The following is an 18,847-nucleotide window of genomic DNA, read 5'->3' as shown; positions in this document are numbered from 1 at the left end:
GATAGGGTCCTCTTATCACATATGGCTGTGAAATCAACTAGGCTACATATCACGTACTCTGAGGTGAAATCCACAGCCTACTTACTGAAATGTAAATATAGCTGCATTCTTATTCCCCTGTGCTGTTGTAGGCACTCCTTTTGAATATTACTTTGTGTCATTTTTGCTATTGTACTGCTTCAAGTGCTGTTAAAAAAAAACAACCTTCACTCCCAAAGTGCTAAAAAGGCACTGAGAACCACTTGCTTCAAAATGTTGCAAGAATGGTGTTTGTGTGGTGACCAATGAGGCATGACACCCAGGAATGTTGATAATTTAATTCCAATTCTGCTCAGCAGTTTGAGCACCAAGGTTATTCTGTGGTTGAGAGTTTAGTCTATCGCTGTCAGTATCTCCATCATCATATGGCCTTCATGTAGCTTGTGTGGTTTGTTACTTCCACCTCTCCCGGACATTGTTTCTGTCCTGTACCCTTTTTACTCTACCTAGACCAGTTTCTTGGCTCATCCTCTGATCTCTGGCTTTTCCTGGACTCCCAGTTTGGATTTCCCTTGTACACAATCAAAGTAAATCAAATTCATGGATGCAGACCTCACCCTCCAGTTGTAATGAGGGAAGTTGTTACATACACAGCAAATAAGAAAGGTGGTATGTAACATTGGTAGGTTCCTAGCTCACCTAGGCATATTCATAAATATAGCTCTCAAATATTCAATGCTTAAGCCTCATTTTTTTTCTCTGAATTGCACCCTGCTAGTTCCAAACTCTGTTGATAAAAGACCTGTCTCATTAAGCAGTTAAGAAGTAACTTCTCCCCCTCCCCCTGTCCCCAGTTCTCTCTCAAATCTCTTGTCAACTTGTCAACGTCTGCATCATCTTCATTAATCCATTTTCCTCCTGTGGCCAACATCAGATTTTGACACATTGCTTTGTGTTTCAGATGGGACCGTCTGTTGTTTCTCTCCCCACCCATCCACCCCAGCTCCATCTTCTGCCCTCTCCATGACAGCTGGTTTTCACAGGCGCTTTAGAGTCTAGCGCTAGAGGAGGTCCTGCTTCAAGGGCCATGTGGCTGATTCTCGGAAGGCCTCTGAGTCACGTTAGTTAATCAGATGAAGGAGCTGAAAGGAACAGTGGAGCAAATACTAAGTACAAGAAAATTACATTTGTTGGCTCTTCACATGCAATTATACTAACTGAACTGTTGGCATAATGCAATAAAGATGTCTGCAGAATAGTATTTCTATATTAAGTGGCAGTTAACTCACTGAGTGAACAGCTCCAACCCCGAAAAGATTGGTTTCCCATACATTCACGGCGGATGTGTTGGGATAGGTGATGGGATTGGATAGCCTCTATGGTGACTGCCGAAGTAAAGGAGAGTGTTTTGTCAATATTTATTGTCTGCAAAATGCCCGTAATTGTAATGAGCAAAGTCTCTCTGCAAGAAGAGGCAGCTCTTGCATTTCAAGGGCCTTGGGTGTGCATATGTGTGGTACATCTCTGCCTGCTCTTCATGGACACATACAGTAGGCCCTTGGCTGGGCTACCCAGTGGAAGGCTGGTTTTGCTGCTATAATATCCTCAAGATCAACACTCCACACCCTGTTCATAAGAGTGACTAGGAGAGTATAGTCAGAAGACTGCCTCTCACGTTGGGTGTAATATTAATAATAATAATAATAATAATAATAATAATAATAATAATACCCCACCCATCCGGCTGGGTTTCCCCATCCACTCTGGGTGGCTCCCAACAGATTAAAAACAGAATAAAGCATCAAGTATGAAAACTTCCCTAAACATGGCTGCCTTCAGATGTCTTCTAAAAGTCATATAGTTGTTTATTTCCTTAACATCTGATAGGAGGGCCTTCCACAGGGTGGGCGCCACTACCGAGAAGGCCCTCTGCCTAGTTCCCTGTAACCTCACATCTCGCAGTGAGGGAACTGCCAGAAGACCCTCAGAGCTGGACCTCAGTGTCTGAGCTGAACGATGGGGGTGGAGATGCTCCTTCAGGTATACTGGGCCGAGGCAAATGGCAAATTCAGGAGTGCAGGGTCCCTTCATGATAGTCACAGCCACTCACCCTCACAGCCAAGCCAATTCTAAGTCAGTACAACATTCTAAGATCATACAAATATGCAATAATAATAAAACACTAAAACCTTGTTAGGGAGTTCTGTCAATAATCCTGATGGTCTAAATTCTGTCTGCTGCTTTAAAAAATGGTTCCGGAGGTGCACTTCCCTAGGCACTTCCTCCCCACCCCACCCCGGCAAAGCACAAGCAGTAAACCATAGAGCAAACAGTGACTAGAGCTTATGGTTGTCTGAAGTGAGCAAACCACAAGCCTAGGTTGCAACAACATGCTAAGTCAAACCATGGCTTAGCTCACCATGGTACAGGAAGAGGACTAGAGAAGGAGGAGAATGGCCACAATCTCTCTCTGAGAGCATTCACACTAGTACATTCACACTAAACTGTGGTTTGGCTTAATGTTATGTGTGAACTGGGTCAATGTTTCATCTTCACTCAGAAGGATATAGCTGTGCTATGGAAGTAAATTAGGAGAGGAGCAAAATGTATTTTGCACAAGGGCCTGCAACCATAATGGCCACTACAGAGACGGGACACAGGTCATATAGCAGGTCACTGAGGCCAGAGGAGTAGGAACCTATTTGAGCAGAGCAAGGAGGGAGGGAGTTCAGGCACAGGCACACACCCACACCCACCCACTCACACACACATGGTTGCATGGCTGTCCCCAGCTGGTTCAATGCAGCCTCCAACCCTTTCAGCCGCACACATAGAAGCAAGCTTTCACATGCTCCTTTCCTTGGCTGTTTCTTTTTAGTTTGGCATCCAGAATTTTAATCCAATTGTCACTTCTCCCTAACAGAGTGGTCTAGATTTCATTCCCCCTCAAACAACGGCTCAGATGTGGGTGTCTCTAATATCCTGCACAGTGAAAGCTGCCATGCATGATTCATTTAGCTTCTCTGCAATTTCCCTGTCTTCCTTCAGTACTCCTTTTGCACTGCTGGGAAGGCCATTTAATAATTTCCACAGAGCAGAAAGGCCCATTACCCCTTTCATTATTCTACATCCTTTCAGTTTCTGTACTTAGCTGTATATATATATACAGCCTGGATTCTGTGAAGATCCACTGCTAGCTTGAAGGCCATCTTTCACATTTCCCTCCACCATTAACCTTTGTCCCTCTCATTGCTGAGGGAGGTAATGGCTATAGGTCCCACTCCATTGCACACAGGGACACTATTAAGCAGAAACAACAGAAATGAAAAGTTTCCTTCCTTACTGTTTCTTGGAAGATATTGGTGGTGTGTTTTGTCTGGCAGCCTTCAGTGCACATTTGGGATAGTGAATTTGAATCATTCTTCCTTCCCTGAAATTGAGTGGCAAATATATACCGCCTTGTATTATGTCATCTCTGGCATCAAAATAGGGATTAGAGACCAAGCAAACAAGCTAACAGAATCAAACCGAGACCAAAGCTATGCATTGTTTAAATGCATATGTTCTTTGTTTTGTATTAGCAACTACTGACTTTGCAGCCTCAGGACCAGGGGTCAGCAACCTTTTTCAGCTGTTGGCCGGTCCACCATCCCTCAGACCATGTGGTGGGCTGGATTATATTTAGGGGGGGGTGAACAAACAAATTCCTAAGCCCCACAAATTAACCAGAGATGCATTTTAAATAAAAGGACACATTCTACTCATGTAAAAACACGCTGATTCCTGGACCGTCCGGGGGCCAGATTGTGAAGGCGATTGAGCTGCATCAGGCCCACAGGCCTTAGGTTGCCTACCCCTGCTCAGGACTATAGGGCAGGATTGATACACTGCAGTCCTAGGCTAGTCTCCACACACTCACATCCCTCTCTCTGCCCTCCATCCAGGTAGATAAGAGTCCTTATCAGAATTTGAGGACACATTCTAGCCAGGCAAAAAGAATGAAAAGATGGTGCAAAGGACAACATTTTTCCTGTGTGTATCACACCCACATTACCCTGGCAACCTCCATTTCACAGACCCAAGCATCTTCCTTTGATGGGCCATCAACACCTTTGTCATGCTTACAGTGGCGTAGCGTGCGTTGTCAGCACCCGGGGCAAGGCAAGTAATTTGCGCCCCCTAACCCGTGGATTTGCGCCCCCTAACCCTAACCCCCAGATGTTGTGCCCGGTGTGGCCGGCCCCCCCTGCACCCCCCACGCTACGCCACTGCATTCTTAAAGACTTCTATCCCAGGAGAAGACTCCAAGCATTTAGTAGTTTCTAGCATTCAGTAATTTTAAATATTCACGAACTTGTTAGAATGATGTGTGCTTTTGCATCCTCAACTCTGGTAATATTACTATATAGGGAGCAGAGGTTTCTGAAGAGTGGGAAATGGGGGAGATGCCCTTTTCCTCACTCCAGATACTTCTCTGTATGTGGGGATGGGCTGACTGTTACTTTATAGCCTTATTCAACCTCATATTTCCCCTTTAAGCTGCTAGGGACTCAAGCAGGCCAATTTATGCCCTTTCCTTTTTCTTTTAACCAGGAACTCTCAACATCCCATGGCTTATTTCTTCTCAGTATTCCATACAAGATCCTGAAAGCTCCTTGAGCACATGTTCTTGTGGGGATATTATGTTGCTTATTTCTTTTGATTTAATATACTTCTGCATATCCAGGGAGTCTCCAAAGTATGTCAATATCACTACCTTATTTTTGGGTGGCCCCAATTTCCAGACGGATAGGCATTGGATCATCCAAGTTCAGTGCAAAAGTGATGGAGGGATGGAATGGGATGGATATCTGCCAGGTGAGGATCACTCTTCATGCATCTGATGACCATGGCTCTAGTCCATGAGAGCTTATGCCACAATAAATCTGTCCTTAAAGTGGCACAATACTCTTGCATGTCCCCTCCCCCAACAACAACAAAAAATTAATACAGCTACCTCTTTGGGGGGAAAGTTCCAAAGTTATATTATGCATTGCTCAGTGTGTGGAGAGAATGTTTTATGCCAGTTACGGCTACATTTATGGTGCATGTAAGGTTGTGATGCTTTTATCTTCTCCAATCTTAATAAAAGCTTTTCTTGAGCAAATCTGCTTAATTAAGCATTGGCTCAGAACTACTTATGTTAATGCACTTAGACCTGTGAGGCACAGCTAACATGCTTGTTGCCATTCTCCTTACACTTGCTTGCTCGCATTTGTGAACTGCAAAATTGCTTTCCATTCCAGCAGAATATGTGTGCCTTTTCTCTCTGCAGACCTGACTGAGTTTTCTAAAATTACCTCTGAGATGCTCACAGTTGCATAGGCTATTCTTTACAGTGGCTATGGAAGACCTACAGACTGAACTTTGGCTATACAAGAGCAGAAAAGTTCAGCTTCAGAATGACTCACACTGACAACGTTCCTCGCTGCGTAGGGATATGCGACTCACTATGTTCAGGGTCTTATGAATTCTTTATTCCAGCCTCTGAAATGAGGAGAGCAAATTCTGCAAACCAGATGCAGGCATTCTGTTATATATACTATAAATCATTTAGACATTCTTTTCTTTTCTTTTTTGTAATGGAGGCAACACAGCTTTTGGACTTTATCAGCTGAGCTGTTGGGATGTTTATAGAATGACCATAAACACGCTTAATTGTGAGAGACTGAATCAGGGAGCTTGGGATGTTTGGCATAGTCTCCTCTGAGGGAAGCAAAATATCAGTTTGGCTGGGACTAAAGCTTAGGGACAAAATGAGCTGTGCTGGCAAGGTGGGCAGGCTGAATGAGAACAAAGACACCACTGTAGAAAGTAGGGAAGCTAAGAAGCAGGGTAGGGCCAGATTTAGGTTTGATGAGGCCCTAAGCTACTGAAGGTAATGGGGCCCTTTATATGTCCTGCTGTCCTTTGTCAACAACAAATTGCCGCTATTTTTTGTGTTGAATATATGCTATATGGTAATTTATGTACCTAATAGGTATCTAAAGCCATTTGCCACTGTTCCTGTATGTAGGTTTTATTTTATTTGTTTTTTATCTTATATTTTGGAAATGTACATCCAGGGTTTTTTTCCTTTAAATTTTTTTGGGGGCCCAAGAGAGTGGGGCCCTAAGCTATAGCTTGTTTAGCTTATACATAAATCCGGCACTGAAGCAGGGAGTTACTACTACTCAGATGCTCTTTTTTTGTAATTTTCAGTTATATACATTTCAATAGTTTTACAATCATTTTAACATTTCAAAACTTGACTTCCTTCCTCCTCTTTCTGCTGTTCCTTAAATTTATATTTATCATTTCCTGCATATTCTGAATTAACTTAACTTATTCTTTTATTCATCTACTTTAATTATTTACTCTTAAGAAACTACAGGTTATTACAATAATCCTGCCAATGTCCTTATCTGTTTATGATTTATTTGTACATATTCAATAAACCATTTCTATTCTTTTATAAAAAGTTTGTGGTCTTGATTTCTTATTTTTCTGGTAAGTTTCGTGATTTCTGCATAATCCATGAGTTTTTGTATCCAGTCTTCTTTTGTCGGGACTTCTTTCCATTTTTGAGCCAATAATATTCTTGTTGCTGTAGTCACATGCATGAATTAATTTCTAAACTGTTTAGGTATACCCCTAAAATTCCCAGAAGGAAAGCTTCTGGGTTGTTTTTTTACAAATGTTATTTTAAATATCTTTTTCAGTTCATTGTATATCATTTCCCAGTAAGCTTTATAAGACCACCACATAGGATATAAAGTACCTTCTTTCTCTTTGCATTTCCAACACTTGTTCAATTTTGATTTACACATTTTTGCTAGTTTACTCGGTGTTAGATGCCATCTATATAACATTTTCATATAGTTTCTCTTAAAGCATGTTGTTGTTGTTGTTGTTGTTGGTGTTTAGTCATTTAGTCATGTCTGACTCTTCGTGACCCCATGGACCAGAGCACGCCAGGCACTTCTGTCTTCCACTGCTTCCCGCAGTTTGGTCAGACTCATGTTTGTAGCTTCGAGAACACTGTCTAACCATCTCATCTTACATTCCAGGTTCCTATGCAATATTTTTCTTTACATCATTGGACTTTCCTTTCGCTTCAACATGCTATAAATTTTATATCTGTATTCCACAATCTTTCCCATGCTTCCATATCTTTCTTAACCAATCTCTATTGCCCGGTGTATCACTGAAGATTTTACTTGCTCATCCTTTGTTTGACAGTCTAATAATATCTTATACATTTTAGACAGCACTTTAACATTACATTCCAACAGATCTCTCCATTTTTGATATTTGTTCCCCAAACCCTAGTTTCCTATCTTTCTTAAATGCTTCATTCAGTTGATGATATTGTATCCATGTTGTTAACTTTCCTGATAAATCCTTAAATTCTTTCAATTTAAATTTACCTCCCTCTTGCTTTAATAAAGTTCTATAAGTTGCCCAACCTTCTACCTTATTTCTTTTCTTTACTGCTTTGGCTTCCAACGGTGAGAGCCAAAGTTTTTGTCTCCAATAAGTTTTTATATTTCTCCCATATTCTATACAATTTTTCCTGATTATATGATTTGTAAAACCTTCCTTTACTTTCACCTTTTCTACCACAGATAGTTGTGGCAACCAAAAATATTATCATGACCTTCTAAATCTAAGATATCTGGATTCTCCTGTGTCATCCATTCCTTCAATCAACAAAAACAAAATGCTTCGTAATATAATCTCATATCTGGCAGAGAGAAACCTCTCTTTTGCATCTATCAATATTTTACATTTTATTCTCAGGTTTTTTCCTTGCCAGATATATTTAGAAGTATCTTTTTGCCATACATTGAAACAATCTGTCTTGCCAATCAACAGAACTGATTGAAACAACAATAACATTCTTGGCAATATTCATTTTGATAGTAAACACTCTGCCTAACTGTGAAAGTTTCATTCTACTCCAAATCTGCAGATTTCTTTTAATATCTTCACAGGTTTTTAAATAATTATCTTTATATAGATTTATATTATTTGCTGTTAACCATACACATAGATACTTGACCTTCCTTTCAATCTTTAGACCTGACACAGCTTGTAATTTATTTTTACTCTCATCATTCATATTTTTACCAAGAGTTTGTTTTTATCTTTATTGATCTTAAGACCTGCTACATACATCTCCAAAAATTTTTATCTCTTGTAATACTTTTGAGATTGACTCTATTAGTTCTACAGATATCACCATGTCATCAGTTTATATTGTGTCTGTCCCACTCTTATACCTTTAATTTCTTGATTACATCTTATTCTTTGCACCGATACTTCTAAAACTAATATAAACAACAAGGGTGACAACGGACAGCCTTGTCTTGTTCCTTTAGTTATTTTACAATTATATATATATAATTTTCAAATTTAACAATAAATAATAAAGAAAAAAAACATTCCATTTGAATTATACATCCAAATCTAATCTTTTCCACTTTCAGACTTCCTTCAGTCTATCTGGAAATTTTCATGTTTTCACAATTATTCACATTTCTTGCATTTATATTTTTTTGTTTTTTAACCAAATTAATCTTAACAATTATTATAAAACAATATTTCTTTCCATTATTATCCCAGAGCTTCTTGAAAACCTACAAATGTTAATTGACCTTCACATATATTCTTAATATACTCTGTAAATTTATTCCAGTCCTCGGTAAATCTCTGGTCTCGCCGGTTCCAAACTCTCCCCGTTAGCTTGTCTAATTCTGCGTATTCCATCAACTTCATTCTCCATTCTTCTTTCGTTGGGATTTCTTCCTGTTTCCATTTTTGTGCCACCAAAATTCTTGCCGCTGTTACTGCATAAGTTATTTTACAATTCTCAGTCAGTACATTATTTACTATCAAATTAGCTGGCCAATATATATTGCTCTGACTCCTGCAGAGCATTCAGTCTTGTGAATCTTCACCAACAGTTTGAAGTAGACTATGGGACAGGGGAGATATTGAGATCAGTTCACAATTAAACGTGAACTTACCTAATTTTCAGTTTCCGAAACAAAAACGCATAGTATGTCCACAGAATGTGGACTTCTCCAAATTTAGCAGTGGTGTGCACAGAAATGCACATGATAGTGTAAAGTGTGCATATGAATGCATTTCAATAGTGAAAATAACATTAAAAATGCATTATATTAGGGGAAATTGCTTTGCGAAGATGTGTATGTTAAGTGGAATTTCACACAAAAGTGTGTATATTCGGAGAAAATCATGCTGAAATATCTTCATGTGCACTTCAAAAAGGCACACGCAAAACAATGTGAAAATGTGGAGAACTGAACCTTCTGGAAAAAGAGAAACTGAGAGAAACCAAAATTGGTATATTTGCCCATCTCTACTGTGTATAATTCAAAGTCATAAAATGCAATGCAAGTGCAATAAAAACAAGGCATTTAGAAGTTGGAAACAATGGTGGGGAAGCTGAAGATGTGCCTTGCCTGAGGTTGCCTTCTGGTCCGACTCTGGCCCAGTCTGTACTTTGATTTTTCAGAGTTAAGAGCTCAGCCATGATGCCAGTAGTTCAGGGAATAGTTTGCTGCTTTTGAAAATTTGAGCAACTGAGATTTTGTTCAGCAACTTTGTTAAAAAAAACAAGACTGGGGCTTGCAGCATGCGGCGTGCTCTGGGTAATAAGATTATCCAACCAACATTGTATCTCTGTGTTCTGCACTGCAGAACAAAGAGAGAGCCATGCATTTGCCAGTACAATGCACAACAGCATTACGGATGTTTGCAGATGGAAAATGCTACACTGCAGTCTCTCGAGCTAGTTAAAGGGGTTCCATTTCAGCGCCGCTACTTTCATCTGTGGAGATCAAAAGCTGTGCTCCAAACTGAATTACTCAAAACTACCATAACATGTGGCAACATGTAGAAACCAATCTGTATGACGTTTTAATGGCATATGTGTGACACCCGGAAGATTTCTTTTCCTCGGTCCATGGAGGGAAGAGAGGGGAGGGGGAATCAATAATATACAAAGGAGAAACATTCGTGGTTTTTATGGAAATGACCTCCTCTGAGGCAATGTAGTCAGTGTTTAAAAAAGCTTTGAATACCTGTTTTGATATTCTTAAGGCTTCAGGCAATTGTTACATACAGATTTTAGATCAATGTGAGTTTCATGGAAATTGCCCAGAGTGGGTAGGGGAATTAGATCAGTCTGTGACTCAGTTCTTTCATATTTATATTCAGATTCAGACTATATAAATGGCATCTTCATATACATTTAGTGGTGTGATAAACTAAGAGGTGGAAAATTGGAATGGAGAATAATGCCACCTACCCAAAAGGCCAGCTCTTGGCTCCAGCGTTTATTCCTAATTCCCCTTTCTGATTAGGGGTTCTTCTGTCTACCCCTAATCACCTTCCTGGAAGTTATTCCCCATTCTGGGTGTTGTGAGTTACCCTGATTTCGCTTCTAAAGTGAAAACACAGCGTACAGAATCCTTTCTCCTTCCATTTCATATTGCTGAATTTTGGATGCAGTTTGCCACCTCCGTCAGTTCCTTCATTTGCATCTCCACACACACGCACACTTTTCTACATAAACAAAGTTACATGTACAAATTGCTTTTGTTTTGTTTTGGCAGTGCTTGTACCTGTTTCAGTGTGATCAAGCATATCATGATTGTATTAAGATTGCTATTTTGTGCGTTTGCCTAGAGTTTATCAATGTGCAGGACTTTTAGCAATGTGCAGGATTTGAATTTGCACATCATTAAAATACCACCAGTAACATACCCACAAGGAATCTAGATGCAATCACACACACACACACACACACACACACACAGCTTTTTAAATGGTCGTTTGTATCAATGAAGATGCAAATGAACTGAAGAAAGTAGAAGTGATAGAAAATAACATATGCTTCCATCCTGAAATTTAGTTTAAAAAATATTTTAGCTTAACCAGGATCTAGGAGAAGTAGAACAAAGGGACCGAGTGAAGCCATGGAAGGGAAGGGGGAATATTTATTGCATGGTTCTCACCCCAACCTTGTGTTCTCACAGGAATCCTGTGAAACCGGTTAGGCTGAGCCGAAAATCGCTTGAGTGAGCTTCACACCTAAGTGGGGATTTGAACCCAGGCCTCCCTTCTCCTGGTATGATGCTGTAACCACGACAGCACACTGGCTTCCAAATTCTTTCATCCTTATGTCTGAATCACATCCAAATAATTTTTAAAAAATCTTTATTTTATTTCACAGAGTTGAGGGCTATTGATGACTACTGGTCACAATAGCTATGCTCTGCCTCCACAGTTAAGAGGCTGCAATCCTTCAGAACACCAGTTGCTGGAAACCACAGGAGGGGAGAGTGCTCTTGTGTTCGAATCCTACTTGGTGGTTTCCCAGAGGCAACTGTTCAGCCACTGTGAGAACAGGATGCTGGACTAGATAGGCCAGCAGGCTTTTCTTACATTCTTAACTTCAGATTCTAGATTCCAAATTCCAGATTTTCAGATTCTCACTGCCACTTTTGATATGGCAGCACAATCATAACCATGTTTGGTCCAATGCAGGGATGCAACAAGGCAGCAATTTCACCCACCCACAACAGTCACCACAAGATAACCTTTGCATATAACTCTGACTGGATAAGGTAATTAACCTCCCTCCACTTGCAGTTCTTTACTAAGTGAAGTTACCACACCCAAGAAATGGTTCACATTAACAACATTTTGAATTGTCTTCACTGCTCCCCTTTCTTGGCTCAAGCTACTGTTACTAGGATTAGCCTGTACTGCTCACATTGTAATGCATCTTCTTTCTCAGCTAGCTGCTTCTTTCTTCTTCTTTTGACTAGCTTCTTTTTCACAGACTGCGGTAGCACTGCCAAATCATTAACATCACATTTACTTTGTCGCACAGTTTAGTTGGGTTGAAATGAACAGGACTTGAATGTCAACAACTATGTACCTTATGAGGGTTATACTCTATACAGTTTCAGGCTTGTCCAACTTCCAAGAGACTGCAATCTACTCGCACTATTAAAAAAACTGGCAGTGATTACCCACTGGATTGACCAAAGTTGTTAAGCTTTTATTGGGAGATCAAAGTTGTCTCTAGGGGTGGGTGGGAGGGGTCCCAAGATCTACCGTAATCTACCACAGGCACCCCACAATCTACCAGTAGATTGTGATCTACCTGTTGGCCATCCCTGCCCTACATATATGGTGTAATGCCTACCGTGTTGATTTGGAACTTGGGAGACTAGGGATCAAACTCTTCCCCGTACTGAAGCTATGAAGCTCACTGGGTGACGTTGGGGCAGCCGGTCTCTCAGAATACGTTACTTCACTGCGTTTTTGTGGGGATCAAATGGAGAGGGAGGAAGAACCAAGTATGTCACCTTTGACTCCTTGGCAGGGGCTGTAAATGTAAAAATATATGCCACCCCTGCTCTCTTCTCTCCCCAATGCGCCTTCCTGCCAAATCTGCGCTCCTTTGCAAGCCCCCTTCTCCCACACCTGGCCAACCCACTCTCTTTTCCTCTCGCCAACCCCCCTTTACACCTTACCCACCCACTCACCTTTCCCCTCACAGCTTGCCCAGCCCTAACCCTTTTAGAGGAGGGTGGGAGATGTTTCAGAGAGCACTTTGCCAGACCATTTTCTGAAGTGCTTCCCACCTTGCTTTAAATGCTCCTCCAGCAACATTTAAATGGGAGGAGGCCATGATTCAGAGACCCATTTGCTAAATCGCTGTCCAAAGCATCTTCCACCATCACTTAAACTTTTCTCCTTCCTCAACAGCTCACCTGGGCTGCGCTCTGGTCCATTGTTATGCTGCAGTTGGCATGGCCACCTATAGGCTGCCACACAAACTGCAGCATGATGACAGTCATACACAAATATATATTAGAGAGAGATTATATAAAATACGCCATAGAAACCTGATGCATCTGGAAAAACAGAAGTGAATTCTTTGTTACACCTAGATTAGTTTTGGCAATCTGAACTTTGCTGCCTTTTTCTAAAAGTGCAGTTACCCAAAATATTATTTTCTTCCTGTCTTTCCCCCCTTATCAAGTATGCCAGCCTGTTCTTAAGTATATGTGTGATCCTGCCATCTCCCTCTGCTTCTCTATTATATTCATGATGTTTAGCTTGTTAAATGTTGAATATCATCTGCCTTTTGGCGGGAGGTGGCGGGGAGGTAAAAACAGAGTCAAGAAGAATGGGTATTTTTCTCATATTACATTGCTTAAGCGACATCTTCAGAAGGAAAAAACAACAACATAGGCTGTTGCACAATGGCAAGTCAAAGGGGTAAGAAATACTTGCCTGATCCTATGAACCCATCGTGAAGGGGCAGCAGCTAATTAGATACGGAGCCACTTTTCCAACAATGGTACAAGGGGATGATGCTCTGACACCAGGACCTGGTCATACGCCAGACCCAACACTCAAATAGGAGCAGCCCACCTCTCATTCATTCTGGGTGGGTAGAGGGATAGGACTGCTGTTGCTGGTTTCTCCATCATCATCCAAAGAGGTCAAAAATTGTCAGGTTCCTTGTAATTTTCACCTTCATAACCTTGGCTGGAAAGAAGCTTAAGCTTTCTCAGTCTGAAGGTCATGTGCCTCTTGATCAATACAAGTTCATAAATATGGAGGGCACTGTGCACCTATTATCTCATTAATGTGCACCCAAATGCACTTTATGCCTCCTTTGTCCAGAGACGGTTTTCATCAATGTCAGAAATGAAATCAACATGAAGGATGGGCTCTTGATATAGAAAATAGTTTGGTATACCGGTACTTGGTATATGAAACAACTACTAAATTGCCATTATTTTTCAACCAGATATGGGGATTTTTCTTCATGCCTTCATTTTTCCTGTTTTAATCTTCTCCCTTGCTATGTGGTGTTTTTTTCTCTTCCCTCCCTCCCTCTCTCTATCTCTCTCTCTCTTTCTTTTTACTTCTTTCAAGGTCGCCTGCTCCCACCTGCAGGAGTACATTTAATTTTTCACCAGAGATATCAGAAGTGTGTCGTATTATTCCTGGTATAAGGTTTTTGCCTGCTCATTTTATTCAACATATGCTCCGTTGCATCTGGCCCAAGCCTACTGGGATCACAAAGTGTTAAGACACCAAGACTGCCGGCAAGATGGCCCTCTGTTTTCTTATTAGCAATTAAGCTGATGAACATCAATTTCTGTGTGAGATCCATCATTTTCAGAACGATCAAATGGCTCAGGAATGGTTTATGTTGGAAGCCTATGCAGCACTCTATTTAGAAACCTTTACCCCATTAGTTTGAAATTCTGTAGATTCTCATGTATGGTTTCACACTTCATTTCCTCAAGGCATTGTGAAAATAGGAACTATGTGAGCACCTTTGACATCCCACTAAAGTTAATGTGAATCTGCCATTTATATTATAGATTGGGATTACATCCTTTATGGGTTGGCGTTATGAGCTACCTGGCTAACATCAGAACTCGTTCCCTTGAGTCCTAGCACCTACTTTAGAGATGAATTACTAAAACAAGATCAGCTACTCTGTGGCATTACTAATTGCCCCTAGGGTAGGGGAGGCTAACCCATCGCCCTCCTGCCATTGCTGGACTTCAACTCCCTCCAGCTCCAGTCAACATGGCCAGTAGCCAGGAGGGATGGGAGATGTGGCCCAGCAACTTCTGGAGGATCAAAGGTTAGCCACTCCTGCTCTAGGGCTCCAGTGGTCACTGTGTTGTGGAATGCTGAGCTGTATTCAGGGGAGAGACGTTGTTGAGCCTGTGGTTCTGCTGCTGGCAAAACCACACCAAGGCAGATTTGACTTAACAGGAACTGTGCTGTATGAATGTTATTTATTTAAAAGCATTTTTTATATGCCACTCAATATTTTTTTTAAAAAAATCTTTAAGCAGTGTACAGTTTAAAAAAACAAACAATATAATGTTAAAACGAAAATACAACCTAAAACCAGGAAAATAACAATATTTACAAAAGCTAATAAAGCAAATTCAGAAGATTCAGACATGTAAAACAGTGTCCAGTCTTATGTATCAGGGAAGGCCTGAGAAAAAGGATAAGTCTCCAGTGAGACAGCTGAAGGTTGCAGCTTCACATATGGCAAAGGAAAGAGCACTCCGCAGTACAGAGGAAACAGCAGAAAATGCCACCCCAAATGATTTAAGTGAGCTTACAGGTCTATACAGGGGCTGGAAATATAGAATAATAGAATTGTAGAGTTGAAAGGGACTCCAAGGGTCAGTTGCCATTTCAGGTACTTTTGTGACACACCATACCTTACTAATGATGTCATCATTATTACTAATGATGTCAAGCCACTGCAGAAGGCCTCTGAGCATTTATGGATAGGTTTGTCCAAGGACCACCTGAACTGCAACCACCCCATTAGATTATAGAATATTTAGTGGAACTATAGATTCCAGAATACAAAACAAATTCCTGAAGAGAGGCACAAAAGTTTAGCAGGCATATGCTGGAACATGTAGGTCTATCTAGGGCAGAATCAGGTGCTTCTGTCTGCCTTTGCTCCAGGGTTTCACATCAAAACCAACTGTCTTGCAGAACAGACGTGGTTAACTGTCTACAAAGTCTTTCTCAAAATAATAATAAATTCAAATTATTATGTTTATATGCTGCTTTCACCCAATATGACATACATGTGGTTCTAAGACAATGATCAGACTCAGGCCTGCATCCTTTTAGCAAGGTTGCAACATAATGCTACCTTCATGTCTTTGCTTGGGTCGCAGCCAATATCTATTATGGCTAAGCTTCTACTGAGTGATAATACTCATTTCATGATTTATGAACACTAGTGATTTATATTACAGTACGTTAGACTTTTCCATTATTTGAAGGAAGGTGTTTCAGAAAAAATCTGGCAAAGCTATTATGCCATATAAAGATTTTTATAAATGTTAGAATTTTTCATGTGTTCCATTGAGAAAGAGATTTTAATAATAATAACTGTTCTGGTTGGTAACATTTTGGATTGCCCACCTTTCTGACTTCAGTGTCTGCTCAATCTATATGGTGAGCTTTGATGTAAAATGGCTGTCACCCATCCTGTACCCACTTACTTGGAAGTAGACCAATTGAATGTTTATTTCTGTTGAATGCAGATATTTATATATGATTGTGCTGTATATGCACATGGTGGAATGTTTGCCATTAACATGTTATATTACTATAAGATTGTAACCCTTTGCTCATTACCTAGGAATAAGTCCCATTGTCCTCAAAGGGATTTTCTTCTGAGTAGACATTATTTGATTGCAATTTAAGGGAATGAAGGCATTTTACACTCTGGCTTTCTGCTATAAAAGCCCACAAGGAGCATTTCAGAAGCAATTAAAACAGCATAAAAATACCCAGAATAAGAACAAGTGAAGACTGCAAACCTGTGCACACTTACTTTCCAGGGAGTAAGCCCCATTGTATGCAGCATAAGTTAGTTTTAAATAAATATGCAGTGGATTGCACTGAGAAACATAAGCCCAAGCGGAACTAAAAGCAATAACAGCTAATAAATCTCAATTGTTATTAGGTTTAATTGCATCCACTCTCTTCATCTCTACAAATAGTAGCTAATAATTAGGGCTGTGTAGCCAATTTGTGCCAGATCTGGATTAGGTTGTGGCAGCTACAAATTGCTACAGAGCGGGGGGGAGGCGCGATTCAAATCAATTTGTGCTGATTTGTGCCGATCCAGAACTAAAAACAGAAACAAAAAAAAATTCCTTCCAGTAGCACCTTAAAGACGAACTAAGTCAGTTCTTGGTATGAGCTTTCGTGTGCATGCACACTTCTTCAGATACACTTCAGATACAAAAACAGAAACAAAACACCAGCCTCTCTAAAGCCACAAAGACTGTCTTCAAGGTGTTTCAATTAATTACAACACCATTTAAGGAGAACACCAGGGTTAGGCAAAGACAGGAATTGGCTCATTGTAGAGTTGTAGAATTTCATTCAAACACAGTGTTTAGGAAGAGCGAAGGCAAAGCTTCAAGATGCAACAAGCTCACACTTCCCCTACACTTTTGTAAATACCATCTCTTTGAAATAGTTTGGTGGCATTTGTTCAGTTCCCTACCTGGCCTTAAAGCTGTTTGTTTCCCATCCTTTCCAATTCAATCCCAGCCCCATCCTTACATGCCCCCCCCCAAAAAGTTTGTTGTCTGTGTCTTAACCATTGTTACATAGGCAGTGTTACTTTCCCTTATTCTCTCTGCTCCCAACTTTGGCCCTAGTTTTTCAGCTTAGGTTGGTATTTTGGTGTGTGTGTGTGTGTGTGTGTGTGTGTGTGTGAGAGAGAGAGAGAGAGAGAGAGAGAGAGAGAGAGAGAGAGAGAGCCTTGTGAATACATTGCACAGAGTCCAGTACACTATTCATGGCCATGAGAGTACAAGATTCAGAATTATGGATCCAGATCTTGATTGAACTGGAAAATAGAGTCGTGGTGTATTTCCTCACCATTGCAGATTCTACACTTCACTGCCATTAATGTGAGACAAAGGAACCAACAGTCAGAGAAGATTGTATTTGCTACTCAGTGTATATTTCCATGTCTCTTTCAGATCATTGGCTCTTCAATACTTGTGGTGCTAATGGACCTCAAGGGCCCACCCAGACCCAATGCAATGATGCCTATAGGAACTCCAATCTCAGTGTAGTGGTAGGGACGGAGGATAATTTTCCAGGTGTCCAAGTGTGGAGAGTGCCTGCAACCAATACTTACAGGTAAGAGTTCTATTATTTTCATTAGTTCCAGAGGACTTTCCAAGCCTTTTCTCTGAAACCTATTATCCAAGCCTGGGCTCATCTCTTGAGCGTGAAAAGTAGTAATGAAGAGAGCGTCAAGGAGTGTGTCTAAAACTGCCTTCCCATTATCACCAAGGACTGGAGCTAGAGTTTGCCAAGTTTTAAAGAGGCACACATCTGCAATCTATACCATATTGTTCCTGCCGCAGTGACTGGCTTGAGGGCATGCAGTTGCTCAAGGAATTAAATAAAGATTGCCTGGAATATTCCTAGATGTAGCAAATGATTGTCCATCGGAATACTTGATCATAAAAATGGACAAAGGAGAGAATAATATTGAGTGGTGCCCAGGTTCTGGCGTGAGATGCATATGTGTGTTTATTCAATTTCTATTCCTCCCTTTCTCAAAGTTGCCCGGGACAGCAAACACCAAAGGCAACTGAAAACAAAATAAAAAACCCATTTAGAAATCTAAAAACTGCTTTTAAAAAAGAAATAAAAAACATCTAAAAATATCCCCATACCCTCACACCTAATGACAAGTGTGTCAGGATGAGTATATTTCAGCAATCAAATTTCTGGGTAAAGTGGAATATTTGTAAGTTCCTCCTGGACATCAATACAGTTGTACCTTGGAAGTTGAACAGAATCCATTCTAGAAGTCCGTTTGACTTCCAAAATGTTCAGAAACCAAAGTGTGGCTTCTGATTAGCCGCAGGAAACTCTTGCAGCCAATCGGAAGCCATGGAAGCACCATCGGACATTCGGCTTCCAAAAATAGTTTGAAAACCGGAACACTAACTTCTGGGTTTTGATCATTCGGGATCTGATTTGTTCGGGAGCCAAGGCATTTGAGATCCAAGGTACGACTTTAATGAAAGAAACAGGTGCACCTCACCAGGGAGGCCATGTCATGGGACAATGCCAACCACACAGCACCCAGTATTAGCACCGCCAGCAGGGCCTCCCCTGACAATCATAAGGCTTGAAATGGAATGACCACAGTACCATCAAATTCAATATATATGTAATTAGAAAGTTGCCA

General features: G+C 40.6%; 1 protein-coding gene across 1 annotated transcript in view; it reads left to right on the top strand.

Moving 5' to 3' along the window:
* ALK (ALK receptor tyrosine kinase) overlaps nt 1-18,847 on the top strand; it is a 597,092-nt gene that overhangs the window by 512,213 nt on the left and 66,032 nt on the right. The window contains exon 12 of the mRNA XM_083732114.1: nt 17,619-17,781. Coding sequence (XP_083588240.1) covers nt 17,619-17,781 — 163 coding nt within the window. The remainder of the gene's footprint in view (nt 1-17,618; nt 17,782-18,847) is intronic.

The sequence above is a fragment of the Podarcis gaigeae genome (assembly GCF_964106915.1).
Source record: "Podarcis gaigeae genome assembly, chromosome: 3".
Lineage (NCBI taxonomy): Eukaryota > Metazoa > Chordata > Lepidosauria > Squamata > Lacertidae > Podarcis > Podarcis gaigeae.
Note: the sequence above shows the minus strand (reverse complement) of the source record. Positions and strands in the feature narration are given on the sequence as shown.